General features: G+C 45.8%; 1 protein-coding gene across 1 annotated transcript in view; it reads right to left on the bottom strand.

The window, feature by feature from the left end:
• Dnah8 (dynein axonemal heavy chain 8) overlaps nucleotides 1-23,449 on the bottom strand; it is a 236,994-nt gene that overhangs the window by 54,742 nt on the left and 158,803 nt on the right. The window contains exons 76-84 of the mRNA XM_028767920.1: nucleotides 21,642-21,747; nucleotides 19,789-20,041; nucleotides 19,021-19,211; nucleotides 15,474-15,595; nucleotides 12,281-12,399; nucleotides 10,446-10,648; nucleotides 7,791-7,864; nucleotides 5,214-5,366; nucleotides 4,325-4,480 (exon numbers count right to left, since the gene is read on the bottom strand). Of these exons, the coding sequence (XP_028623753.1) occupies nucleotides 4,325-4,480; nucleotides 5,214-5,366; nucleotides 7,791-7,864; nucleotides 10,446-10,648; nucleotides 12,281-12,399; nucleotides 15,474-15,595; nucleotides 19,021-19,211; nucleotides 19,789-20,041; nucleotides 21,642-21,747 (1,377 nt within the window). The remainder of the gene's footprint in view (nucleotides 1-4,324; nucleotides 4,481-5,213; nucleotides 5,367-7,790; nucleotides 7,865-10,445; nucleotides 10,649-12,280; nucleotides 12,400-15,473; nucleotides 15,596-19,020; nucleotides 19,212-19,788; nucleotides 20,042-21,641; nucleotides 21,748-23,449) is intronic.

The following is a 23,449-nucleotide window of genomic DNA, read 5'->3' as shown; positions in this document are numbered from 1 at the left end:
AGCCATTCTGTCATGAACCTCCCCCTCCTATTCTCCAAACCTGTCATTTTCCAGAGGCTAACTTGAGCTCAACCCCCTTCTGCTGGGTGGGCCCCAGTTTGGGGCCCCACTGCTTTGCAACTTGCAGTAACGGGGACATCCTTCAATCCTTTGTTCTTTTTGCTAACCTCTTCGTAAACAAAGTCTGTATGCATCTTCCTTGTAAAAGAAAGGTGTGTGTGTATGCATGTGTGCATGTGAGTGTGCGTCTTAGTGTGTGTGTGTGTGTGTGTGTGTGTACGTGCACGCAAGTTTTGGCTTGAAGATGTATATCCCCAGATTTCATGAAGTAAAATAAAGGCTTGGTCCCACTATTGGGCACCGTTGGGGAGCACCATCGGGGAGCACCGTCAGGGAGCACCATCGGGGAGCAGTGCAGCCTCTGAGGAGGCAGAGCCTAGTGAGAGCTGATCCTGTGACTAGGGTGCGTCTGGTTGGGGTACTGAGCTCGCAACCTCTTCCTCTATTCTGTGCCATGCGGTGCTGCCTCACCACTGGCTGAAAGCAACAGAGCTGAAAAGGGCCATGGAAAATGGCAATCTCCGGGCAGTGGTGGCGCACGCCTTTAATCCCAGCACTTGGGAGGCAGAGGCAGGCGGATTTCTGAGTTCGAGGCCAGACTGGTCTACAGAGTGAGTTCCAGGACAGCCAGGGCTGCACAGAGAAACCCTGTCTCGAAAAACAAACAAACAAACAAAAAATGGCAGTCTCCAAACTTGTGAACCGAAGCAACCCTCTCCTCTTCAGAAGCTGATTGTCTTGGGTATTTGTTAGAGAGGTGGAGACTTTGACTAATATAAGACATTCATGGGGAGCCCAACCAAGTCACAAATCAGCTGTTCAGATATTGAACCCAATAATCTATCTATCTATCTATCTATCTATCTATCTATCTATCTATCTATCTATCTGTCTGTCTATCTATCTAAAATATCTCTCTCTCTCTCTCTCTCACACACACACACACACACACACACACACACCACACCCAGGCATTTTTTAAGTCAGGGTCTCTCATTAAACCTTCAACCCACCACCAGATTGCCTGGCCAGGGAGCTCAGAGTCTCCCCCTCCCTTTCCTTCCACTCTTGCCCCTCCCACATCACTGGGCTGGGGTTGCTGGCACATATGGCTTTGCCCTGATTTTTCACATGAGTGCTCCATGCTCAAACTCTGGTCTTCATGCCTGAATGGCAAGTACTTTACAGACTAAATTCTCAAAAACAAACAAACCAAAGAAACCAAAAATCTAATCACTATACTTTCTCTCTGTGTGTCCCTGTCTCTCTCTCTGTCTTTGTCTCTGTCTGTGTACGTGTGTATGTGTATGTGGGTGTACCGTGGCGTGAGTTCTGAGGGTAGAACTCAGAGGACAACTTCCAGGAGTCACTTCTCTCCTTCCAGCATGTGTTTCGAGGATGGAATTCTGGTAGTCGGGGCACAGTAGCGAGTGCCCGTGCCTACTAGAGCCATCTAGCCAGACCCTGGGTCTTTCAGACTGACATTCCACTGTTAGCTTCCCAGCCCTGGAGGTAGAAGCATTTGTTTTTCTAGGGTTTAACCTAAGCATGCCTTCTTATTTACTGAAAGCACAGTTTGGCTCCTGACTGGACCAGAAGCTTTGGGCTCGTCCGTTCAACACTTGGATAGAGTCCACTGAAAACACATGTTGGCACATTGACTGTATGGAAAAATCCCTCCCCCTCCCCCAGCAGCTCTCCAGGGCAGGCTGAATGGAAGAGTTGAGTCACTGTGACTGGGAACAGCTAGAAAATATTGTTATCTGTGAATGGGGGATCAAATAACAGGGTCTCGGCAATGCTGGAGCTCGTACAAGATAAGGGGAACAGCCCTCAGATAAGAGTGTGTGAAATTGATCTCTGGAAAGCTGTAATTTACAATCCAAAAGCCACCGAGGAACTTAGTAAAAAAACAAACAGAAACAACTACATGCACACACACACACTCATATACACACACACACTCATACACACACACTCACACATACATGCACACATACAAACATACACACATGTACACATGTGTGAAGCAAGCAAGCCAAGGTGCACTCTCCCAGAGCCAAGAGACAGAAACACCCACAGTCCTCTCTGGTGGCTACACGGGGCCCATTGTGGTGGTGGACAACAAGCCAGGAGAAAGCAGACATTCCTGGGGGTGTGGGTGGGGGACTAGGGATTCCCCTACTCCCTGGGGATCGATGCAGTGACTTTTGTCCCCTGTGGGCACAACTGTCAGGACACACCTGTCAGGACATGTCCAAGGGCTCACTGTGTCTTTCTCCCCATCCTCAAGGCAGGAGAAACACAGGAGGAAGCCCCTTCGTGCCCCTGTGAAACCAAGGAATACCCTTTGTGAACTGGAGGCATACACCATTTTCCAATATTGAACCAGACATAAAATAAAAGAATAAAAAAAATCTACCGGTAAGTTTCTTAGTAGTTGTAAAATAGCTAAATCACAACACAAGTAATTAATATTCATTGAATTAATATGACAATAAGTAATTGGCAATAATTAACATATGTAATTAGCATGTGAAAGTTGGTAGCACAGCCTGACAGGAGCAGGGAACTGTGGCTTCCCCTCCCCCACATCAACTACTAAGATCCGGGGACTGCACTGTCCATCAGAGCCAGGCCATCCCAGACCTACCATGTATGACGCAGACTCTCTAAGACTTAACTGCCTCATATGTGTATATGCATGTGTGTGTGTATGTGTGTGTATGTGTACACATATGAATGTTTGTATGTGTGCATGTATATATATGTGTGAACATGCAAATATGTGTTGTACCAGCATGCTCACATGTGTGTACATGTATGTTTGTATGTGTGCATGCGAATGTGTATGTATGCACATGTAAATATATGTGTGTACCAGCATGCTCATATGTGTGTACATGTGTATATGTCTGTATGTGTGCAAGTATGAATGTGTGTGTACATGTGTGTATGTTTGTATGTGTGCATGTATGTGTGAGTGTGTGTACATGTGTGTATGTTTGTATGTGTGCATGTATGTGTGTATATGTGTGTGTTTGTATGTGTGCATGTATGTGTGAGTGTATATACATGTGTGTATGTTTGCATGTATGCATGTTTGCATGTGTGCATGTATGTGTGTATGAGTGTGTGTATATGTTTGAGTGTGTGTGTATATGTGTGAGTGTGTGTACATGTGTGTATGTTTGTAAGTGTGCATGTATGTGTGTGTGTGTGTGTGCACATGAAAGCCAGAAGACAACCTTTGGGGTTAATACTTAGGTCCTGTCTCCCTTCTTTTTTTTTTTTTTTTAAATTGAGTCTAACTGGCCTGGAAGTCACCATGTAGTCTAGGCTTGCTGGTCCGCCAGTGCCAAGGGTCTGCCTGTCTCTGCCTCCCCAGCACAGAGATTACATGTGTGGGCCTCCATGTCTAGCTTCCTAGGCACAGGTTCTGGAGTTTGAACTCGGGCCTTTGGCTTGCTCGCCAAGCTCTGTGCTTACTGCGCCATGGCCTCCAGGGCAATTGCCTCCTTTTGAAATTGGTGGCAAACCTACTTTGAAAACCCTACCTTAGTGGTTGTTAGTATCTAAGAGGGTGTGAATAAAATTCTTGGCTAACCCAAGCACTTTCAAGATCAAATTTCACGCTTGATAATCTGTTCACTGGACAAATATTTACTGTGCTTAGTGATACGGTTTGGAGAGGAAACCCACCCCCACGCCCTGCTCATGTGTTGAAGGCTGAGTCTCCAGTTGACAATGGCATCTTTGGAGGTGGTGGAAACTTTGGGGCTGGGTTGCTGGGAGTTGGCGCCTGAGGGTATAGAATTTGAGAGGTATCTGGTCTGTGGCAGCGTTTTCTTGATTTGTTTCCAGGCCACCACAGGGTGATTCACCTCTCTCACATGCTCCTATGTCTTCCTTGCCTTGACGCCAAGTGACAGAACCATCTGTAACCGGGAGCCAAAATAAATACCTCCCCCTTTAAACGGTTATCTCAGGGATTCTCATAGCAAGGGAAAAAAATGGCTACGGTGCTGTGAATAGCCTTACAGTGCTGTGACCACGGAGAGTGAATCAACAGAAGTGAAAGCAAGGTCTCTGTACTCCAAAGCTCACAAATGAATGGAAAGGGGCTACAGGTGAAATCTGTAACAAACACGTACTAAGCCAGTAGGGGGCGACATGCCAGGAAGCCCTTCCGTAAGCTCTCTCTCACGGTAGCTACATCAAGTCATTAGCGCCCCCTAGCAGTGAACACTGCTTCCCAGGTTACCTGCACAGTGGAGTGCAGAAATGCCACCGTGTAGAGCATGGGCTTCCACATGGGTAAGTTACTGATGTCCAGAAGGTCTTGGTTGATCCCAGCGAATGTCCTTTTCAGGCCTGCCCGGACACCTTGGGGTGGCTCATTTGTGAACTTGAGAGAAGTCTGTTGTGAGGAGCAGACGGTTCTGTTACTGTTATAAAGTACTGTAAAGAATGCAATTGAAATCACGGTATGGGGGAAAGAGACAGCTTAGTTGTTAAGAACCTTGGCTGCTCTCAAGGAGGTCCCAGGTTCAGTTCCCAGCACCTACAACTTGGCAGCTCACGACTGTCTATAACTGCAATCCCAAGGGATCTAGTGCCCTCTACTGGCCTCTGAGGGCCCTGCATGCACATGGCGCATACACAATAGATGCGGTCAAAACAACCAATATACATAAAACCAAATAACTAATAAAGAGAAATCATGGCATATTAGATAAGAACATGACATGGAACATGTGGGCTAGAACTTAACAGTAAAAGCCAATTGCATTGATCAGAGCATAAACCCAATAAATCACCATGGCCCTAGAATTCACTTGTAGAAATGTTTTATAAGCCTAATGATTATAATCGAGATTAATACACTCTGCTGCATTCCCTCATTAAAAATTTTATGGCACTCATTTATTCTTTGGGAGGTCTAGCGTGTGCCACGGCACACATGTGGAGGTCAGCGGACAACATTTGGGAGCCTGCTCTCTCCTTCCACCGTACGGGTTCTGAAGATCAAACTCAGGTGGTTGGGCTCCGTGGTAAGCACATTTACCCAAGGGGCCATCTTCCCTTCCCATCCTCCCGTGAACACGGTCAGTCATGAATCACGTGACTTGGGTTAACTCCCAGTGACAGACCTGGAGTAAAGTAATTGGAAACCGGTCGTGGGGCTCAGTGGTTATCCACACTCTGAAGGAGTCCTCGGTGGTTTCTGTGACCATCAACGTCTCTAGTAACTCTTCCATGAATTCTAGACCGAGGTGACAGTTCTGCAGTAATACCCAACCACCCTGTATCCAAGAGATAAGGTAAAAGAGAGTCACAGTTGTTTCTTATAGCTTGGGATTGTTTTTTTTTACCGAAACATAATGCATTGTTGCAGTCTCAAAATAAGTCTGCTTAAAGCGTGGCTGTTTTATTTTGAACTCATATTTACTAATATAGTGTATTATAAATTATATTTTATTTTTATATCAAGGCAGTGATGAGCAGTTATTCCTACTTGAGTCAAATCTTCGGCTCTTTTGGGTGATTTGTCTGTTCCACTTTGGGCAAAAGTAATTTTTTTTCTTTAGTTTCAGAAAGTGGAAAACTTTTCACACACACAGACACACAGACACACACACAGACACACACACACAGACACACACACACAGACACACACACACACAGACACACACACACAGAGACACACACAGACACACAGAGACATACACAGACACACACACACACAGACACACACACACACAGACACACACACACAGACACACACAGACACACACACACACACAGACACACACAGGTTAACAGTCATCCGTTCCTGGCCCAATCTGGTGATTTGGCGTCATTCTGGTACCCCTGGTTCCTCAGAGATTAGAAATAAAAACTTGACGGTGGGCACCATCTAATGGTGAGGCTGGAAATTTCCACAGGCTTGCCTAAGGTATGTCAGAATACCACGCAAAGCAAGAAGACAGCTTCGTAGCCATCCTTAAACGTGCCTGTCACCTTCTGAAAGTCAGAGGCAATGCACGTGTGACGTTTGCTAGCCAAGTTCTCAATCCTATTGTTCGTCATTGTTTTTCCAAGGGGCTGCTTTATTCGGCTTCATCTAAATGGTTAAGTAAACACTTTTCAACAATAAGTCAGAGACCTGGGAAAACAAGGCTGTCCACTCATCTAGTGAGTCAGTGCCTGGTTCTAGTTCGGGCTAGCCTTGAACTTGCTGTGTAGCCTAGGGTAGTCTTGAACTCTCAAGTCTCTTTCTTCTGCCCTCCATGAGCTGAAATTGTAGGTATGGATCACTACGCCCAGTAAGCCAACATTTTAATGTTCTGATGTAAGTATAGCAGACCAGATAACTACATCTACAAACTGTTCAACACAGTGAGTACATGATCAGGTAAACAGTGTTTTCAACTGGAAGAAAAAAAATCAGAGTTGGGCTGGCTTACATAGCAAAGAGGATGCATTGGGCCCTGTATCATGGGTTATCTAGGAGAAGATGGGATCTACCATCACGGGCCCTGTGCTTTCTGGTTCCTTACCCAGCATCCTGGAATATCAGATATGTTTGAAATTTGGGGGTGGCTCAAGAGCACACTATGACCACACTTGTATTTTGTTTTCTTTTGTTGTTGTTTAGTTTTGCTTGTTTGATTTTTTTTTTATTTTGCCATACATTGTGAGGCAAAGATGTGGAAGTTTAAGTAAAAATCATCCCAAAGAAGGTTAAGGTAAATGTAGTATTTAAGTTAAAAGTTTTCCACTTACTGAAACTAAAAAAATAAAAATTCACTTTTGCCCAAAGTAGAACAGACAAATCACCCAAAAGAGCTGAAGATTTGACTCAAGTAGAAATAATTCCACATCACTGCCTTGATATATAAATTAAATATAATTTATTATTGAATTTAATTAGGTGATAAAGATTAAGGCTTAGGGCACTTGAGAATTAATGACCAGCTTGAAATTTTGATGACCTAAGTAGAGCCTTGGACCATTAACCCCCACTGGTCATTAATTCCCAGGGAGAAGCCGTGGCAAAGTCGCCAGAGACACGATGAGATCCAACACTTAAAAACAAACCAAGATTCTTAATCTTACTTTTATAAATCATGCTCATTCTTATTATAGCTGAGATGGCTATCAGCAAGGCATTTCTAGAAAGTTAACGGTCTGTGTATTTATTAGGCACAATGCCAACTGCTTCTCAACATTCCGCTTCTATAAAAATCATCATCAATACTTAAACAGAAAGTCCTCGACTAGTTTTTTTATTTGCCTGAAATGATCCATTAATGAAAAAAAAAAATGAAAACCCGCCTTCAACCGAAAATTGAAATTTAACGGTCCCGGTTTGTCCCTTGTATTAATATTGATCATGATGTTCCAAGATGGCTGGAGCTGTAATCTTAAGGACTGGACGTTGTGTCTTCCAGATTATAAACAGATGGATGGATTGTTGAATAGATGATTGGAAAGATGCAGAAAAAAACCAAGGTGGCGGTGGACCGTAAGAAACAGCAAGAGGAGGAAGCTGCCTTGAGATGGAAGGTTCACAAAGGACCAAAGGTTTGGCTGTACATCAACAAAAATGGAAAACAGACATCAGAGGAAGGATGCTTCCAATCACTCTGGTCTTCCAAGGTAGACCAGATGGACGGAGGAACTGGAGAGTTTGGGACACAATAGTGATGGTCCTTTTTGCGTACCTGCTGCATGGACATCTGGATCAGCTTTCGAGCGTGAACTTCTTGTCCTTGTCCCATTGAGATAGTTCTGCATTCTGCAACACAGGAAGCTCACAATGACAAAAAATGTAAATTTTACTGTGGTCTCTCTCCCTCCATGCCTCCAAGAAGCCTTTGATATTCAAATAGACCTGGTTTTTGAGGGTGTTGACCAGAAAATGTATGGTGTGGGGAAATGGAGACACCAAACACAGGAGGATGGGATAGAAGGGCAAAAGAGAGTGTGTGTGCATATGCATGCATGTGTGCATATGCATGCATGTGTGCATGCATGTATGCGTGTGTGTGTGTGTGTGTGTGTGTGTCTATTTTGGGGTCTTTCACTTTGCTCTACTGATTTGTTTATTTGCTTTTAGTCAGTTACACACTGATTCAATTATTGCCATTTGTTAAGGCTTCAAAAATTTAGGGGTGTTCATTTCCAATTATTGTTTTTGCTTCTCAAGTTTTTGTGGCTATTCTTCATCTATGTTTCTGATGATCTAATGTCTTCCTAGGATCCAATTAGGGGGAAAAATGATGTTTGAATTTCAATTAGACTTACATTCAATTTATAGACTAATCTATAAACTATTGACACCTCTACAATATTGAGTTGTTATGCTGGGAATGGGATTTAACTCTATTTACTTGAATTAACTTTTTATGTCACTAAGGAAGTTTTATATTTTTCTTCAAATGGATATTTTTAAAACAACCTGTTTCAATTTTTATGGCAAAGCTAATGGAATTTTTACATTTTATTTTTACAAGGAGGCACAATTGATTTTTTTAAAAAAAAATATTTATGCTGTGAGTAGTCACCTTGCTGAACTGAACTGTTCTATTAAGTAGGATCATTTTCAGTTGATTCATTTGTGGCTTTAAGCTAGACACTTACATTGTCTGAGAGTAATGGTGGCATTTCGGGTCCCTCCTTTTTCAGGAGTTACATCTTTTATTTATGATTCTCACGATACGTTCGCTATATCTTCCACAGGGATGCTTATTCACCGTGGCAGTGGGCAGACATCTTTGTCTTGAGTCTGACTTTAATGGGAATGTCTCAGTTGTTCACCAGTGAGTCTGGTGCTGATGCTTACAGCATACATTCATCACTTCCTAGGGTGTTCTACTCCTAACTTTGAAAAGTCAAATATGGATGTTGAACTTTTTTAAAAATTGCTTTTATTATGTGTGTGTGTGTGTGTGTGTATGCACATGCATGCCATGACCTAAGTGTGGAGGTCAGAGGACAACTCGCTGGGGTCAGATCTCGCCTTCCACCTTTATGTGAGTTCCAGGGATTGAACTCAGATCCTCAGGCTTGACAGCAGACACCTTTACTACCTGAACCCTCTAAATGACCCTCATACCCTAATCTTTTTAAAATGCATGCATCAACTCTTCAGGCATGACTATAGCACATTGTATGGCGATGCCGACAACACCCATTTTTTTTTTTTTTTTTTAGTCTGTGGAGAGATAAACAGATCTATTCACAGGACAATGCAAGCTTGTCAGTGTGTCCCCGACCTTGATCTCCACTGATGGCATCACTGCTAACATGCTTAGGTGGTGTCACTCCTTGCCCTGACTCCCCTCTCTATGGTAATTTTCCTTTTGTCTCCTATTGGAATGAAGAAATATATCTTCTACCTTAATGTTACACACACACACACACACACACACACACACACACACATTGTGATACTTTTTAAAGAGAATCGGGGCTGGAGAGATGACCCAGTGGCTAAGAGCACTTGCTGCTCTTGCAGAGGACGTGGCTATGAGTTTGATTCCCAGCACCCACACGTCATGCAGTTGACAACTGACTGTTAGTCCGGCTCCAGGGAATTCAACACCTCCTTCTGGCCTCTGAGGATACTCACATTCACAACACATGAACACATCATTAAAAGTATAAGTATGTCTTTAGGAATGCCATGTTTTCTTCGGAATCTGTGCAGGGAATGAGCCTGGGTCCCATCATCTCTACAGAACGTGGTTAACGGTTGTCGCACGCCCAGTTAACATTCTCATCTGTCTTCTCTGGCTGTGTTCTATTTATCTCCAAACCACCACCACCATGGGGCACATGGCTCATTACTAACTTGGTCATGAACGGAAAGCGTGAGCAAATGAATCCCTAGTCATCAGACACTACAAATAATGGCTCTAGCTTTTCAGTTTATGACAAAATGCACTTTGGTGTCACCATTTTATGTAAACATGGCAGCAGCAGACTGCTGCCCACCAGTGTGGCCAACTGCTGATAAAGCAATCCGTGATAAATAGATCTTCATCTCTGTACAGATACCTGTGTCTCGGGTAAATGGATCCAAGAGAGAAAAAAAAAGCTTAATTTTAAAATATAGCTTTGCCTCACGGACAACTTTCTTTCATTTTAGACCAGGTCTCACTATGTAGCCTTGGTTGACCTGAGTCTCACTATGCAGACCAGGGTGGCCTAGAACCCACAGAGCCCTGTCTGCCTCTGCCTCCTGAATGCCAAGTCAAAGGCACGTACCACCAAGCCTGGCCATGGATACTTTTCTAAGAATCACCCGTGAAAAGCAATATTCACAGCAAACACAGACGTGTTGCTAAATTTCACAGACATATGGTCAGTCATACCCAGCTTCAGTTTTTTGGCCAGTGCATCAATCTGGATGGTGGGGTCGGAGCCCATGGACAGGAAACAGATCAGAGGCGTGTGTGTGTCGCTTTCCTCCCAGGTCTTCTCCAGATTTAGGATAACTGGCTCCGTGTACTTCTCCTCGAGAGAGTCCGCGATATACTTTCTCGCTTGGAAAACAGTGCGGTCTGGGCACCACGATCTTGAAATGAATATAAGTTAGAGAAAGTAAGTTTAGCCCTTCTAAGTTCTAAGTCCTAAGGTACTATATCTACTTGTCCTCTGTCTCTATCTAATTCTGAGCATGCAAAGGTCACAAGTTTAATCAACAAAGGGGCAGCAAGCGGATCCTCCCTTCCATGGGGCTGTGTGAGAGGGATGGAAAACTCTGCTATCCTTGGATGAGCACAGATTTACTTGTGTGAGGTTTTGGTGCCAAGCACTGGCAGGGAACAGTGTAGACTCAGTAACGACAGAGGGTCCCCTGCCAGCCTCAGTCCGTGACAGAGGCCAACATACCACAGACTCTGAAGCTCGGCTCTCTTCAGAGAGGATGGATGTGCCAAAGAGGCCAGAAGTAAGCTATCAGCGAACATCTGTGTTCTAACCATTTGTGTGTCTCGTACCCTAACAGGTTCAACACATTCAGACACATCACATAAGTAAATGCCAGACAGCTGATCAATTTGATCTGAGATGCACTGTCTCCCAAGCCGATTCTCACTTACCAGTTAATGACCCTGCTTGTGTGGCATGTGTCCCATTTTAAAATGGTAGGTAAAGGATAAATGCAATTATTTCAAGGAAAACAAGCAACCCTTTCATACTCCGCTGACTGGGGGATCACCAGTGAGGCCACCCTGACCACTCTCATGGCCGACAATAACCAGGGGGCAGCATGTCCAACTGCAAGCTCAGGTGTGCTGAATTAGGAAATATAAAAACTACCCTAACCTGTCCCTTTTTGTTATTCACCCCCATGTTTTTGTGTGTGTGTGTACGTGTGTGTGTGTGTGTACGTACATGTATGTATCTGTGCGTGTGTATTCATGCATACATGCATATATGTATTGTGCATCTGTGTATTGTGTGTTTGTAGGTTTGCATGTAGTGTATCTGTGTGTATGTATGTATTTGTTTGCGTGTGTGCATATGTGTGTATTACATATGTAGGCATGTATGTGGGCATATCTCTGTGTGTGTATGTATGTATGTATGTATGTATGTTTGTACATGTGTGAACTTTATGCACATGCCACAGCAGGAATGTGGAGATCAGAGGATAACTTGTTGGAGTTTGCTCTCTTCTTCCACAGCATAGGTCCTGGTGATCAAACTCAGGTGTCGACCTCCACCCTCTGAATCATCTCAGCACCCCAAGTTCCATTATTTATTTATTTTTAACATAGGTAAATTCAATAATGAATGATTCGTATAGCATCAAATGGATAAAGGAGACATAAAACCATATTGTCTCTCATGTTTTTGCTAAAAGCCCTACTGTTAAAATGTTGTCGAAACAGGCCTCTTCCCTGCTATCATTTATTGTCAAGGAACTGCAAGGTTGCTTCCCCAAAGAGCACACATGACTCTGGGGACATGACTCTGAAGCTCGGCTCTCTTCAGAGAGAGTGGATGGGCCAAAGAGGCCAGAAGTAATCTATTGGCGAGCATCTGCATTCTAACCATGTGTGTGTAGCATATCCTAACAGGGTCCACGCACACAGACACATCACATAAGTAAATGCCAGACGGCAGATGTTGACTGCTGAGATCAGACCTGGGGTGAGGCAGAGTGGGTGATGCTTCCTGTTCTCGATGCCCCGGTGCTCACCTGATGAGCAGAAGCTTGCGGCAGGTATCCAGGGAATCGTTATATCCGTCGGGGATAATCTCCTCCTCTGGGGCGTCTTTATCAAACCAGTTTTTCCACCCCTTCTCATTCCGAGATATCTAAGGGTAATAAACCGGTAATCAGGCTGTAGTACCGCATGAGATCGGGATGCACCAGATGCTCCAGAGGACCCAGGGGAGCCACTCTCATAGGCTCTCAGCTTACAAAGCAAAACAACCCGTTATGCTACTTACCAATTCAGTGACCTGAATAACGCAGATACAATTTAACTGTTCCTTGCAGTTTTGTTAATTGCCGTTAGGACACTATTTTAGTGACACAAAATGGCTGAGTGGGGGGTGGTAACAACAGATCACAGCTTCTCCTTCATGATGCTTTATTGAAACTTGGGGCTGCACATTATCATGAAGGGTGGGGCTGTCCTGGGCATGGATAGTGTAACCACACTGGCAGATAGACACTGTGCCTCTCCCTGTGGTTAACACTCGAGCCACAGATCCACAGAAATTGGAATTCCACTCAGGAATCTCATGCTAGGAGAAGGAAGGGCTGTGACCCTGGGGGACAGCCAGAGGAATTTGCCTCGTGGAGAATGATTTACAACTCGCAGCAGGCGATGGGGTTGATACTGGAGTCGGTGATGGGCAGGATGATACCCACGGGCTGGGCTGCTTACCTATGCTTGCCTCTTGATTGCTATTTAGACCTGAAGCCCCCTATCGGGCCATAAAGACAGACTTGGGAGCAGGGAGTCACTAGATCTCCCGATCCTGCTTCCCGGTGTGGCTACGTTGAATCTCATTTTTCTGCCTGTCACTACTAATCTGTCTCTTTAATTGGTTTATTGGGACAGGTGGCTGGGCTAGTGAGAGGCACCAGAGCACAGGCTGTAGCCCTACTTGCTTTGGTAACTGAGCATGTTCAGTAGCATCTCCGGCCTCTACCCACTAGATGCCAGTAGCATCCCTGACTTGGGAGTTGAGATGATCAAAAATGTCTCACATACCCTGCCGGGGGTGGCACAAAATTACCCTCCGCTGAGAAACACAGACGTGGACCAATTTCCCTGAATGTTGATCTCTATTTAAAAATAGCAAGAGAAGCCAAAAACCCACGCCTTTATTTTCCTAGCGAGACCTTAAAGCCGAGAGCAGAAGTCTCTCCAAGTGGGCCTCAAGTAGCGGCTCTTCGGAACGCATGCAGAGGACCTGGGGGTTCGGAAGCATTAAAAGGTGCTCCTGCTGCCCAAGGGCCATTGAGTCTAATTATAAACTCTGCACTGCTGAGCCTGTCCCATAATCCTCAGCAGCTGCCAGGCTGGGGTCCTCGGAGAATGGCTTGTCAGCACTTTTGAGAGGCCTATGGCTAGCATTAAAAACAGACAGCGGGGTTCACATCTCAGATTCTATGTGCTGGACCTATGGCCTAAACTGTTTCTTAGATTTCTTCCTTTCTCCTTCTTCCCCCTTTCTCTTTTTGTGTGTGTGCGAGTGTGGGTGTGTGCATGTGTGTCTGTGTGATACATGTTGACGTGTCGTGACTCTGAGCCGTGCAGCAGTCACAAATCATGATCGGATGCCTTCCTCTATCACTCACTATCTTATTTTTTTGAGGCAGGGTCCCTCATTGACCCAGAACTCCTCAATTCAGATGGACTGGCTGGGCTGCAAGCCCCAGAGACCCTGCTGCCTCTCTCTCTTTCCTAGGCACTGGATCACAGACACGCACAGACTCTCCAACATGGGTACCAAGGATCTGATCGCAGCTCCTTGTGCTTACATGGGGGGCACTTCACTACAATTATTGACTGTGCAATCTGCCTGGCCCCTGGTTTCTTTTTCTTTGGGGCATAGAGAGGTAGGAAATCACTCAAAGTTGTGCATACTGTCAGCAATTCCAGGCAGAGGCTATGGACAGGGAGCAAGTTACTAACCAAACAGTAACTCTTGAGTTCAACTGTATCAACCTTGTCCCTGGGGCAGTGTGGGATAGGGGAGGGATTCTGTGCCTTGGCATTTTTGTCTGAATACTTGTCTGTGTGAAAGTATCAGATTCCCTGGAACTGGAGTTACAGTTGTGAGCTGCCATGTGGATGCTGGGAATTGAACCTGGATCCTTTGAAGAGCAGTCGGTGCTCTTAACTGTTGAGCCATCTCTCCAGCCCAGCGGAGGAGATCCAAAGCGCATCAAAATTGCCCGCTGAAGACTGCAATGGTTCAACTGCCCTTCTGCCTGATTCACTGGGGTAGCTCAGACCCAGAGGTCCTGCATATGGCTGGTATCTCTAGTCAGCTTCTTCTGAGGCTAGAATTGCAGGCCCATCCGACGTTTACCTGGGTTTCTGAGCTCTGGATTTCTTGTTTATGTGACAAGAGCTCTAGCTGCTGGGGCCGGCTCTCCAGGTTATTTGTTTGCACCACTAAGCTAATTGCTATTTCTTTTAAAAGTATACTCTCCTCTTGATTGGACTCAAACTCACTGACTTAATCAAAGGCAGAAGTGAAACGTAAATACAATGCTGGAACGGAAGCGTTCACACACCCAGTCCTTGTAGTTCTAGATGTTACTCAAACAGGAATAGAAGATGGACCCTTGGGGCTGGAGGGGGATGGGCTGCAGGACGTGTCTGAGCAGGTAAGGGACCCACCATGCTATCCATGGTGACCCCAATGAATCCCTGGGTAAGTAAACACAGGCAGATGCCCAGGACTCACTGGGCAGTCAACCTAGCCTACGTGGTAAGTAAGATGGCTGGAGGAATGGCACCCAAGGTTGACCTCTGGCTTCTGCATGCATGTGTGTGCATGCACACACATCCGTGAGCACACACAGAGAGCCTTGCCCACGGCACGGGAGGAAAGCTTGTTCCTGATGCCTGTGAAGTCTGTCCATCCTGTGAAGTCTGTCCATCCACTCCCACCTCCCAGCCACACTCTTCCTTTAATCTCCGCTGTAGCTTTTAAGACAAGACCTCATTGAGCTCCTGATTCTCCTGCCTCAGTCTCCCCGGAACTGTGACTGCAGGCGCATACAACCACACCCATATAAATTTATATCACCATTTGTTGTTCCTTTCGGGGTAGAAATCGCTACTAGGAGGCCCCAGTGAAACGACTTGGGTGTGGTTTTGATCTGCAGACCTGTGCTTTTTATTCGTCCTTTCCTCCTTTACCTGGTTCATAATTTCTGCAAACTGGGGGAGCTTACTGAGCTCCACGAGGTTCAGCCAAGTCATGTCCAGGATCCAGCGGAAGGGCTTGGGGGGGCACGCCTTCAGGTCCAGGGCTGCTCCACCTGGGGAGACATGCAAGACACACATCAATCAGACCAGACATGTCAATCACACCAGAAACATCAATCACACCAGACATGTCAATCACACTAGAAACATCGATCACACCAGACACATTAATCACACCAGAAACATCAATCACACCAGACATGTCAATCACATCAGACATATCAGTCACTCAAATTCACAGTTCACTTTTAGAAATTTATTTTCCCAATAACAAAAGTGAGATAACCTGTGCTATTAAAACTATGGGTTGGGGGACTGGGAACTAAACTTTATACTACAAATGTGGCTAGCTTTTGGTGGTCTATTTCCTTCAAACCTAGATATTTTAGTCACAGGTTTTTATCATCTTATAAAATGTGACGGCAAGTCTGTCATTTTCTTTCGCTCCAGTGAACCCCTCCTGAGTGGCTGAGGCGGTTTGTGGTTTTATTTAGAAACCTGAAATCTGTAGACATTTTTATCAGTATGTAGGTTGACTGTTCTTTGTGTGACTTTTATAATTGCCGTTTAGTCACCCTCTCTCCTCCAGGAGTTCTACCCTCAGAAATATTTCTTATCAAGTGTAATAGCTGGTTAGATAAACAGATGGACAGAAGGAGGGAAGAAAAGGGGAAGGGGAGAAGAAGGGGAAGGAATATCATAGTTGTGTTTCTTTTTAGTGGTAATATGTTCAAATCATCCATCCATCTATCCATCCATCCATCTATCCATCCATCCATCTGTCTATCCATTCTATACTTGTGGAGTGTCTTCCACACACCGGCAGGATCCAGGCACTGTGAAGAAGGTGGAGGCGAGGCCACCTTAGACATCAGGAAGACTAAACAGAATATGAACTGGGTTTAACCATGCTGTCAGGGGGCATATGTGAGATGGACATTCAAGCAAAATATAGAATTTGTGTGTGTGTGTGTGTGTGTGTGTGTGTGTGTGTATGTGTGTGTGAATGTGCTGCACACGTGTGTAACTTCTCACAGAGGTTGGGGGAGGGGAACATCAGATCCCCTGGAGCTGGAGTTACAGGCAGACCTAAGCTACCCAACAAGGCTGCTTGGAACTGAACTCTGCTCCTCTGCAAGAGCAGAAAGTACCCTTAACCACCGAGCCATCCCCCATCTCGTGGTCCTTCTTAAGAACCCTGATCAAATGCTTCCCTTTCCCATAGAAATAACGCAGACCACAAAAAGATATAGTGAGGTTTCAGGTCTTTCCTCCCCCACTTAGCAATTCCCTGAGAAATGGTATTTATTGAAGTGTTGCATTAAAAAAAAAAAACCCAACTTACATAGACCCCTTTGCACCACTAAAATGGACTCTGAGAGCTCTGACACCCTCAAAATATCATGTAAACCTCCCTTCACTTCCTGCTCCTGAAACTGCATGTAAGAGGAAGTCTTGTTCTTACAGAACTACCACAAATGAAAGAGTTAATCCTGGGAGAGCAGTGGATGATTCCCACCCACGCCCCACTCCCACCCCCACCCCTTTTTGTCTTGATCGTCTTGATGGGTCCGCAGCTTTAGAGACATCAGAGGAAGATAGCTTAACCACCTTGGAGCACATGAATTCCTGAAGAAAGGAGGAATAAACCCTGGCTGTTCTACACCACAGTCCCTCAGACTGGGACTCAGTCTCCCGTTTTCTTGTCTGTCAGGTGAGAGTAACAGAGTAAGAACTCTACCAGGTGGTCTGGTGAGCTCAGGAAGAGCTAGGGTATCATTAGTGGTCTTTGTGACACTTAATTTGTATCCTCCTAAGACTCCCGGTCTTTGGAGCAGCACCCCAGGGGGCTGATAGTGAAACAAAGATAATATCTTTCTAGAATAAGCCCGCAAGGAAACAGGGCCATCAGTTGTTCCATATTGCAGGTTTGCCCCTGGTTTCCATTTCATTTTTTCAGAGTGCTCTGACATCCCTCAGCCGGAGAAGAAAGTCAGAGGTGCCTTACAAATGCTGCAGAAAACAAGAAGTAATTGATAAGTAAGAACCGTCCCTCCTGGGAAATCAAACACTGATATGTCCATAGACGCCGGCTCTTCTCCCTTGAGTACTGAGTGCACAAAGATTAAAAAAAAAAAAAAGTCCGTGACATATGAAAGTCTATTTGTTAGCTCTATGAAAAAGCGTTTAAAAAAAAAAAAGCCCTGCTATCCTTCAAAAAATAATTCCATCAAAACGTAAGCCAGTTCGAAACTAAAACAGACTATATAATAAAGCGGCTTTGTTTGGAAAATATCCTCCTTTTCTGCTGAACCGACTGTAGCTCTGTCAATCAACCTGTCGTGCAATTTCAAATTAATCTTCCTAGAGCACTGCTTTGCTCACGCCGTATCCCTGGCCATAAAATACTCGATGGCTCCCTGCTGCCAACTGAATTGACTCCAAAGTCCCCTTGCCGCCTGTGCTGGCCCTGTGCAATCTGGCTCCCCAGTTTGATGAAATGGGATCACAAGTATGCTCTCACCACAGCTCAGGGTAGTGCCTAACTTTATCCTGCTGTAAGGAACCTTCCCCTTCCTAGAAAACCCTGCCCTGTGTGTTTGCATGCGTCTCGGATGCCTCTCACTCACAAACCTTCCTTCAGAGAAGACTGTTTCCTTTTGGCAAATAGCTCTGGTCTGAACGAAATGTCGTTAGTGGGGAGAGAAGAGAACGCATGAGGTTTTGTCTGAATGGGAGGGTGTCTCAGATCTGCATGTGTCTCAGTCACAGGCTGTGTCCCTGGACCCTTGTAGTTTCAACGAGCCCTATATGACTACTAGCAGGACCCTAGGCTGTGGTCCACACCCCAATCACCTAACCCCAGTGGCTAGTTTCCAGCACAAAGTTCCCTTGCTCCACAGAGCCTTGTTGGAACCCGGGTCTCTGCTGTGTGCCAGCCTGCCCTCATTTCCAGGATACCACACTCGTTAGTCCACTCACTAAGCCGCCCCACTCCAAGAGTGAGCAATGCAGCCTCTGCGGAGGGCGTGGTGGCTCCTATTTGAATTTTAGTGGAGTTGGCTGTTGGTAAAAAGTTATTTCGGGGGTGTGTATCGAATTGTGAGCCAGCCTCAGCTGTAACAGTGAGATCCTGTATAGAAAAGGGGAGGGGAGAGAGGGAGGGGGGAGAGATACAGCTCATCAACCAGCTTGTCCTCACATTGACAACGGGTCCCCTAAGCCTGAGTAACGATGAAGAAAAAAAAATCAAATACAGCAATAGAACTAAAAACAGACAGTTAGGAGAAGCCCAAATTTTTGGTAAGCAGAACTATGTTCATAGAAATTGAAAAAGACAGCAGAGGATTAAGAGAATAACATTGCTTTCATTAGGGTACCATGCTGTCGCCTGCATCCCTGACACCAGTGTCGGAGTACATCAAAGATCCCATCAGCGCCAATGTCCTCCGCCCCGGCCACGCTCCAAGCAGCTTACCTTTAATCAGAGCCTGAAACTCTTTGTGCTTCACTGTCCCTCTCTGGAGATCGATCTTCAGTGTCATGAGGAGAACGAAGAGGAATTTGTGGTTTTCGTACAGGCCTCTCACCGAGTAGGTGAAAACCTCGTATGTCAGGTACTCGATGATGTTTGTAATTCTCTTTTGAGGTAGCGGAGACTTTTCAGATCTGCAAGCCAGTTTTAAAATCAGACTTTTAAAAAAAAATTCTTAAAGACTATTAATAACAAGACAAGTTTTGTGTGTGTGTGTGTGTGTGTGTATGCGCGCAAGCGCTCGCATAAGCAGCGCACACATGCATGCATGCATGTGCCGCATGCAGTTGCCCATGGAGGCCAGAAGAGGGTGCTATATAAGCAGTTCATTGGGAGCCACCTGAATGCTGGGAACCAAACTCCAGTCCTGGTAAGAACAATATGCGCTTTTTTTAACCAAGGAGCCAACCTGTCTAGCTCCCACCTTATTTTTTTGAGTCAGAGTGTCTCACTGGACTTAGAGCTCTCCGATTGGCTACACTGGCTGACCAATAGGGAGCGCCACTGATGCATCTGTTTCTATTTCCAAGCAATGGGTTTACAGGTTTATGTTGCCACGACCAGGTCTTTGGTGTGCGAGCCGAGACTTGGAACGCAAGTTTTCGTGCATCCATGGCAGAGACCTTATAGACTGAGTCATGTCCCCAGCTCTACAAAAACCTTTAGGTTACCATTTTGGAAACGACTGAGGGGAGGGTGGGGCAGACTTACCTGGCCATGGACTGGTCAAATAACTTCAAGAACTGGGCCAGTGAGGTTTGGTACATGATGTTGACCATGCTCATCTCTGTGATGAGGAAGTAAAGGATGCTGCCTCGCGTGGCCGCCGGCCGGAACTCCTCCTGAGCTGTGTTGATCTTGATCTCCGTTTCCGCTGCCACGTGGAGCTTTTCGCTCACTTCCGCCGCTGTCTGTTTGGTGATGCGCAGGACGCCGATGAGAGACTCGTCGTCCACCAGGGAACCTGAAAGCCAAAGACAGCGAAATAGCAGGCACGGAGAGAAAATGCTGAAGATCGAGGGGTGTCGTTTCAGCTAACCCGACTCTCCCAGGTACCACAGGCAGGTAGAACTTAACATACCAAAGGGTTTCTAGTCTGACGACCACCCCGTGTCTGGATTTTTCTAAACATTCCTACTGAGGGCTCTTCATCCTCAATGCTACCTGAAAACTCACTGAAAAGACAGTTTTTGTTTTGATGTATGTGGGGGGGGGGTGTTTTCATTCATGTGCAGGTACATGGCAACCTCAGGTGTAGTCCCTCAGAGCCTGCCCCCCAACCCTTACTTTTTGAGACAGGGTCTCTAACTTAGCCTGAGACTTGCCAAGCAGGCTAGGCTGGCTGGCCAAGTGAGGCTCAGAGATCTGCTAGTGTCGACCTCCCAACTCTGAGGTTACACGCATGTCCTTCCAAGCCTGGCTTTTAAATATGTATGTATGTATGTATGTATGTATGTATGTATATGTATAACATGTGTTTGGCCCATGCTATCCTGTAGCTACGATCACAGCTCTGTTTCAGAGTTTTATTCTGAGACAAGATCTCACTAATATAAGCTATGATGGTCTCCCAGTCTCCATCCCTGTGCCCCAGCCTCCTCCCAAGTAGCCGAGGTTACCGGTGTGTGTGTGTGCCCCTACACCTGGCCTTGTGTGCATTCTAATGACATTATCATTATGGGATAACAAGGTTTTGTTTTCTTCTGATCCAGGGATGTAAAGTATCAACAGAACGGATTCATAAATAGACTACAAACACGTGGTGGGATTTAATTAGGCCGCTGTGATTTGCCAATAAATATGCTGACATGTTTGTTGATTTTTCTTTTCATGAATATTTTGGGGTTGTTTTGTTTGTTTGGAGCCAAGGTCTTGCTATGTAGCCCAGAATGACCTGGTGGTTTCTATGTAGCCCTGACTACCCTTGGCAGTCCTCCTGCCTTAGCCTCTCAAATGCTGGGATTACAGATCTGCATAGAAAATATGATTTCTTCAGTGTATGATGTATGACGGGGAGGGTACCTCCCCAAACTGGGGTGTGCTGTGAGTCTGTCTATGCAAAGGAGACGCTAACCTTGACTTCTAAGGGGAAATCATTTGAGATGAGCCAGGCCCTTGGGTAGCCACGTTTTCCTGACCCAGGTGGCATGCGTTGTACGTGACCTATCATAAGAGCTTCATTTCAGTGCTAAATGAAAGGGCTGACTGATCGATAAAAATAAAATAAAAAAAAAACAGACGGGACACATGAGCATCCTTTGGGCAAGCAAATGAGGCCATCAGGAGCTGCGGGGGCACCGCTCAGGAGCCCTTGTTTTTCTCAGGAGAGAACGATTCTATCAACAAGGCAGTACTAGTCTCATCCGGCTGGCTCCAGTTGCTAATTCAGACATCAGATGCTCTGTGATGTTTCCTTAATGTCTACGTGGAAGCCACCCTGCTTGCTTTTGCACTGGTGAATGCAAAAGCTGCTGCCTCGGTGGTCACGGCACCGGAAGGCGCATAAGTAACCGAGCTCCTTCCAGTGGGAGACGAGGCTTGATTGCCTCTTAATGGCGCGGTACCTTTCGTGGCACTCAGCTTATACAGCAGGTTGTCCTCCAGCTCCTTCATCTTCCGCTTATTGAAAGTCACGTCCTCGAGGAGCTTAACCCTCTCCGACTCCAGCTCCTGTTATGAAGACACAAACAAAAGAAATCTGAGAAGCCTAAGTCACCGAAGTCGGGCTCGCTGGTGTTTTACGGGCGACTTCAGAGGTCTAAGCGAACTCGCTTTTTGAATGGTGGAAGAATTCATCATTGTCGGTCAGAACTGTCTATATTCATGTTTCTCTGGATAATCAAAAAAGGGATGCCCACCGGCACTAACGTTTCATAGCTCTGGGCCCGAGAGATGGCCCAGTCAGCAGAGTGCCTGACATGCAATCATGAGAACCCAAGTTCGGATCCCCAGAGATGCTTTGGTCCTAAACACTTGGGTGAGTCTCCTGAGAACCAGGGTGCTGCCCTGTGGAGTCGTGGTCCACTCTTCAAGCCCAGGATGTTTAACCATGAGAGAACACTCTTGTAGGGACTAAAGGAAAATCATCTTAATAATACCTCTTTTTCCTTGTTCATTTTTTTTCACATCTGTGAAGGGGTTAGACATGTAAGTGTGCTCGTGGTTTTGCGTGCATTGGGGCTCACACGTGTGCGGGTGTGCGTGCAAGGATGGTGTTTGGAATCATCCTGAATGATCTTCCATTTTAATCCCTGAAGCTAAGTTTCTCATTAAACCCAGAGATCACAGATACAGCTAGCTTTGCTACCCATGAGGTGGGCAGCAGTACCAGTCCTGCATCTCTGGGCATCTGAACTCTCTAAGAGCTTTATTAACCTGTGAGCTACATCCCTGACCCCACATCCTACAAGCTGGACATTGATAAAGTCCAAATGAGAATAATTTTAAGTTTGTGTGTGTGTGTGTGTGTGTGTGATTGTTTTGTTCTTGACACAGGGTCTCATGTAGCCCAGGCTAGCCTCAAACTCATGATGAAGCTGAGGATGGCCTTGAACCTCTGATCTTCCTGCTCCTACCTCCCCAGTGCTGGAATTACAGGCTTGTGTGCACGCATGCTGTTAATACTTGAGGGGATTGTGCATGCTGGGCAAGAGCCCTACCAACCGAGCTGAATCCCCATCCCTCTCTGACACACTTTATTGGAGTTTTTCTCATCTATATGCAGAATCACATTTTGTACTTAGGATTATATTTCGAGGTGAATCAAAGATGCTAACTTGAGAACGGTCCTTGCTAAGAGCTTGCTTTGGAAACCCTACTAATTTGAGAAGTCTTCGGGAAGCAAAGAGGTGATCAAAAGCCGCAGCCCCGCAGTGAGTCAAATGTCCTCCGTGGCTTGAATCAGTCTGCCTGATGCATCCAGAATCATCCAGAATTCACCCAGAGCTTGGTGTCTAACAGGTGGGAGCGAGCCTCTGCAGGATGGGGCTCACCCAATGACAGGCTGACTTTCCTTTAAGTCCCTGTTGTTAGTTATGTCTGGGGAAGATGAACCCCTCAGTAAAACACGGAGATAGTTACTGGCAGAGATAGACTGGATGGACTGTCCTCACACCCAGACTAATGCCCCTGCCCTCCTGCGGGCAGGGCTGTGGGGTTTGCCGGGGTGATGAGGAGTGAGACCGCTCTTGCAGGAGACTAAAGAACGGTTTCCATGAAAATGATCGTCCCTGGGGATGGAGAGGTAGGTGGGACGGTGAAGTGCTCACTGTGCAGGCATGAGGGCTTAGGTCCTGATTCCCCAGCAGCTGTGTAAAGAGTTGGGCACGGTGGAGCAGGGCTAGAGACTCAGAGACAGGAGGGATCCGGGGAC

The sequence above is a fragment of the Grammomys surdaster genome, unplaced genomic scaffold (assembly GCF_004785775.1).
Source record: "Grammomys surdaster isolate TR1022 unplaced genomic scaffold, NIH_TR_1.0 183, whole genome shotgun sequence".
NCBI classification, from domain to species: domain Eukaryota; kingdom Metazoa; phylum Chordata; class Mammalia; order Rodentia; family Muridae; genus Grammomys; species Grammomys surdaster.
Note: the sequence above shows the minus strand (reverse complement) of the source record. Positions and strands in the feature narration are given on the sequence as shown.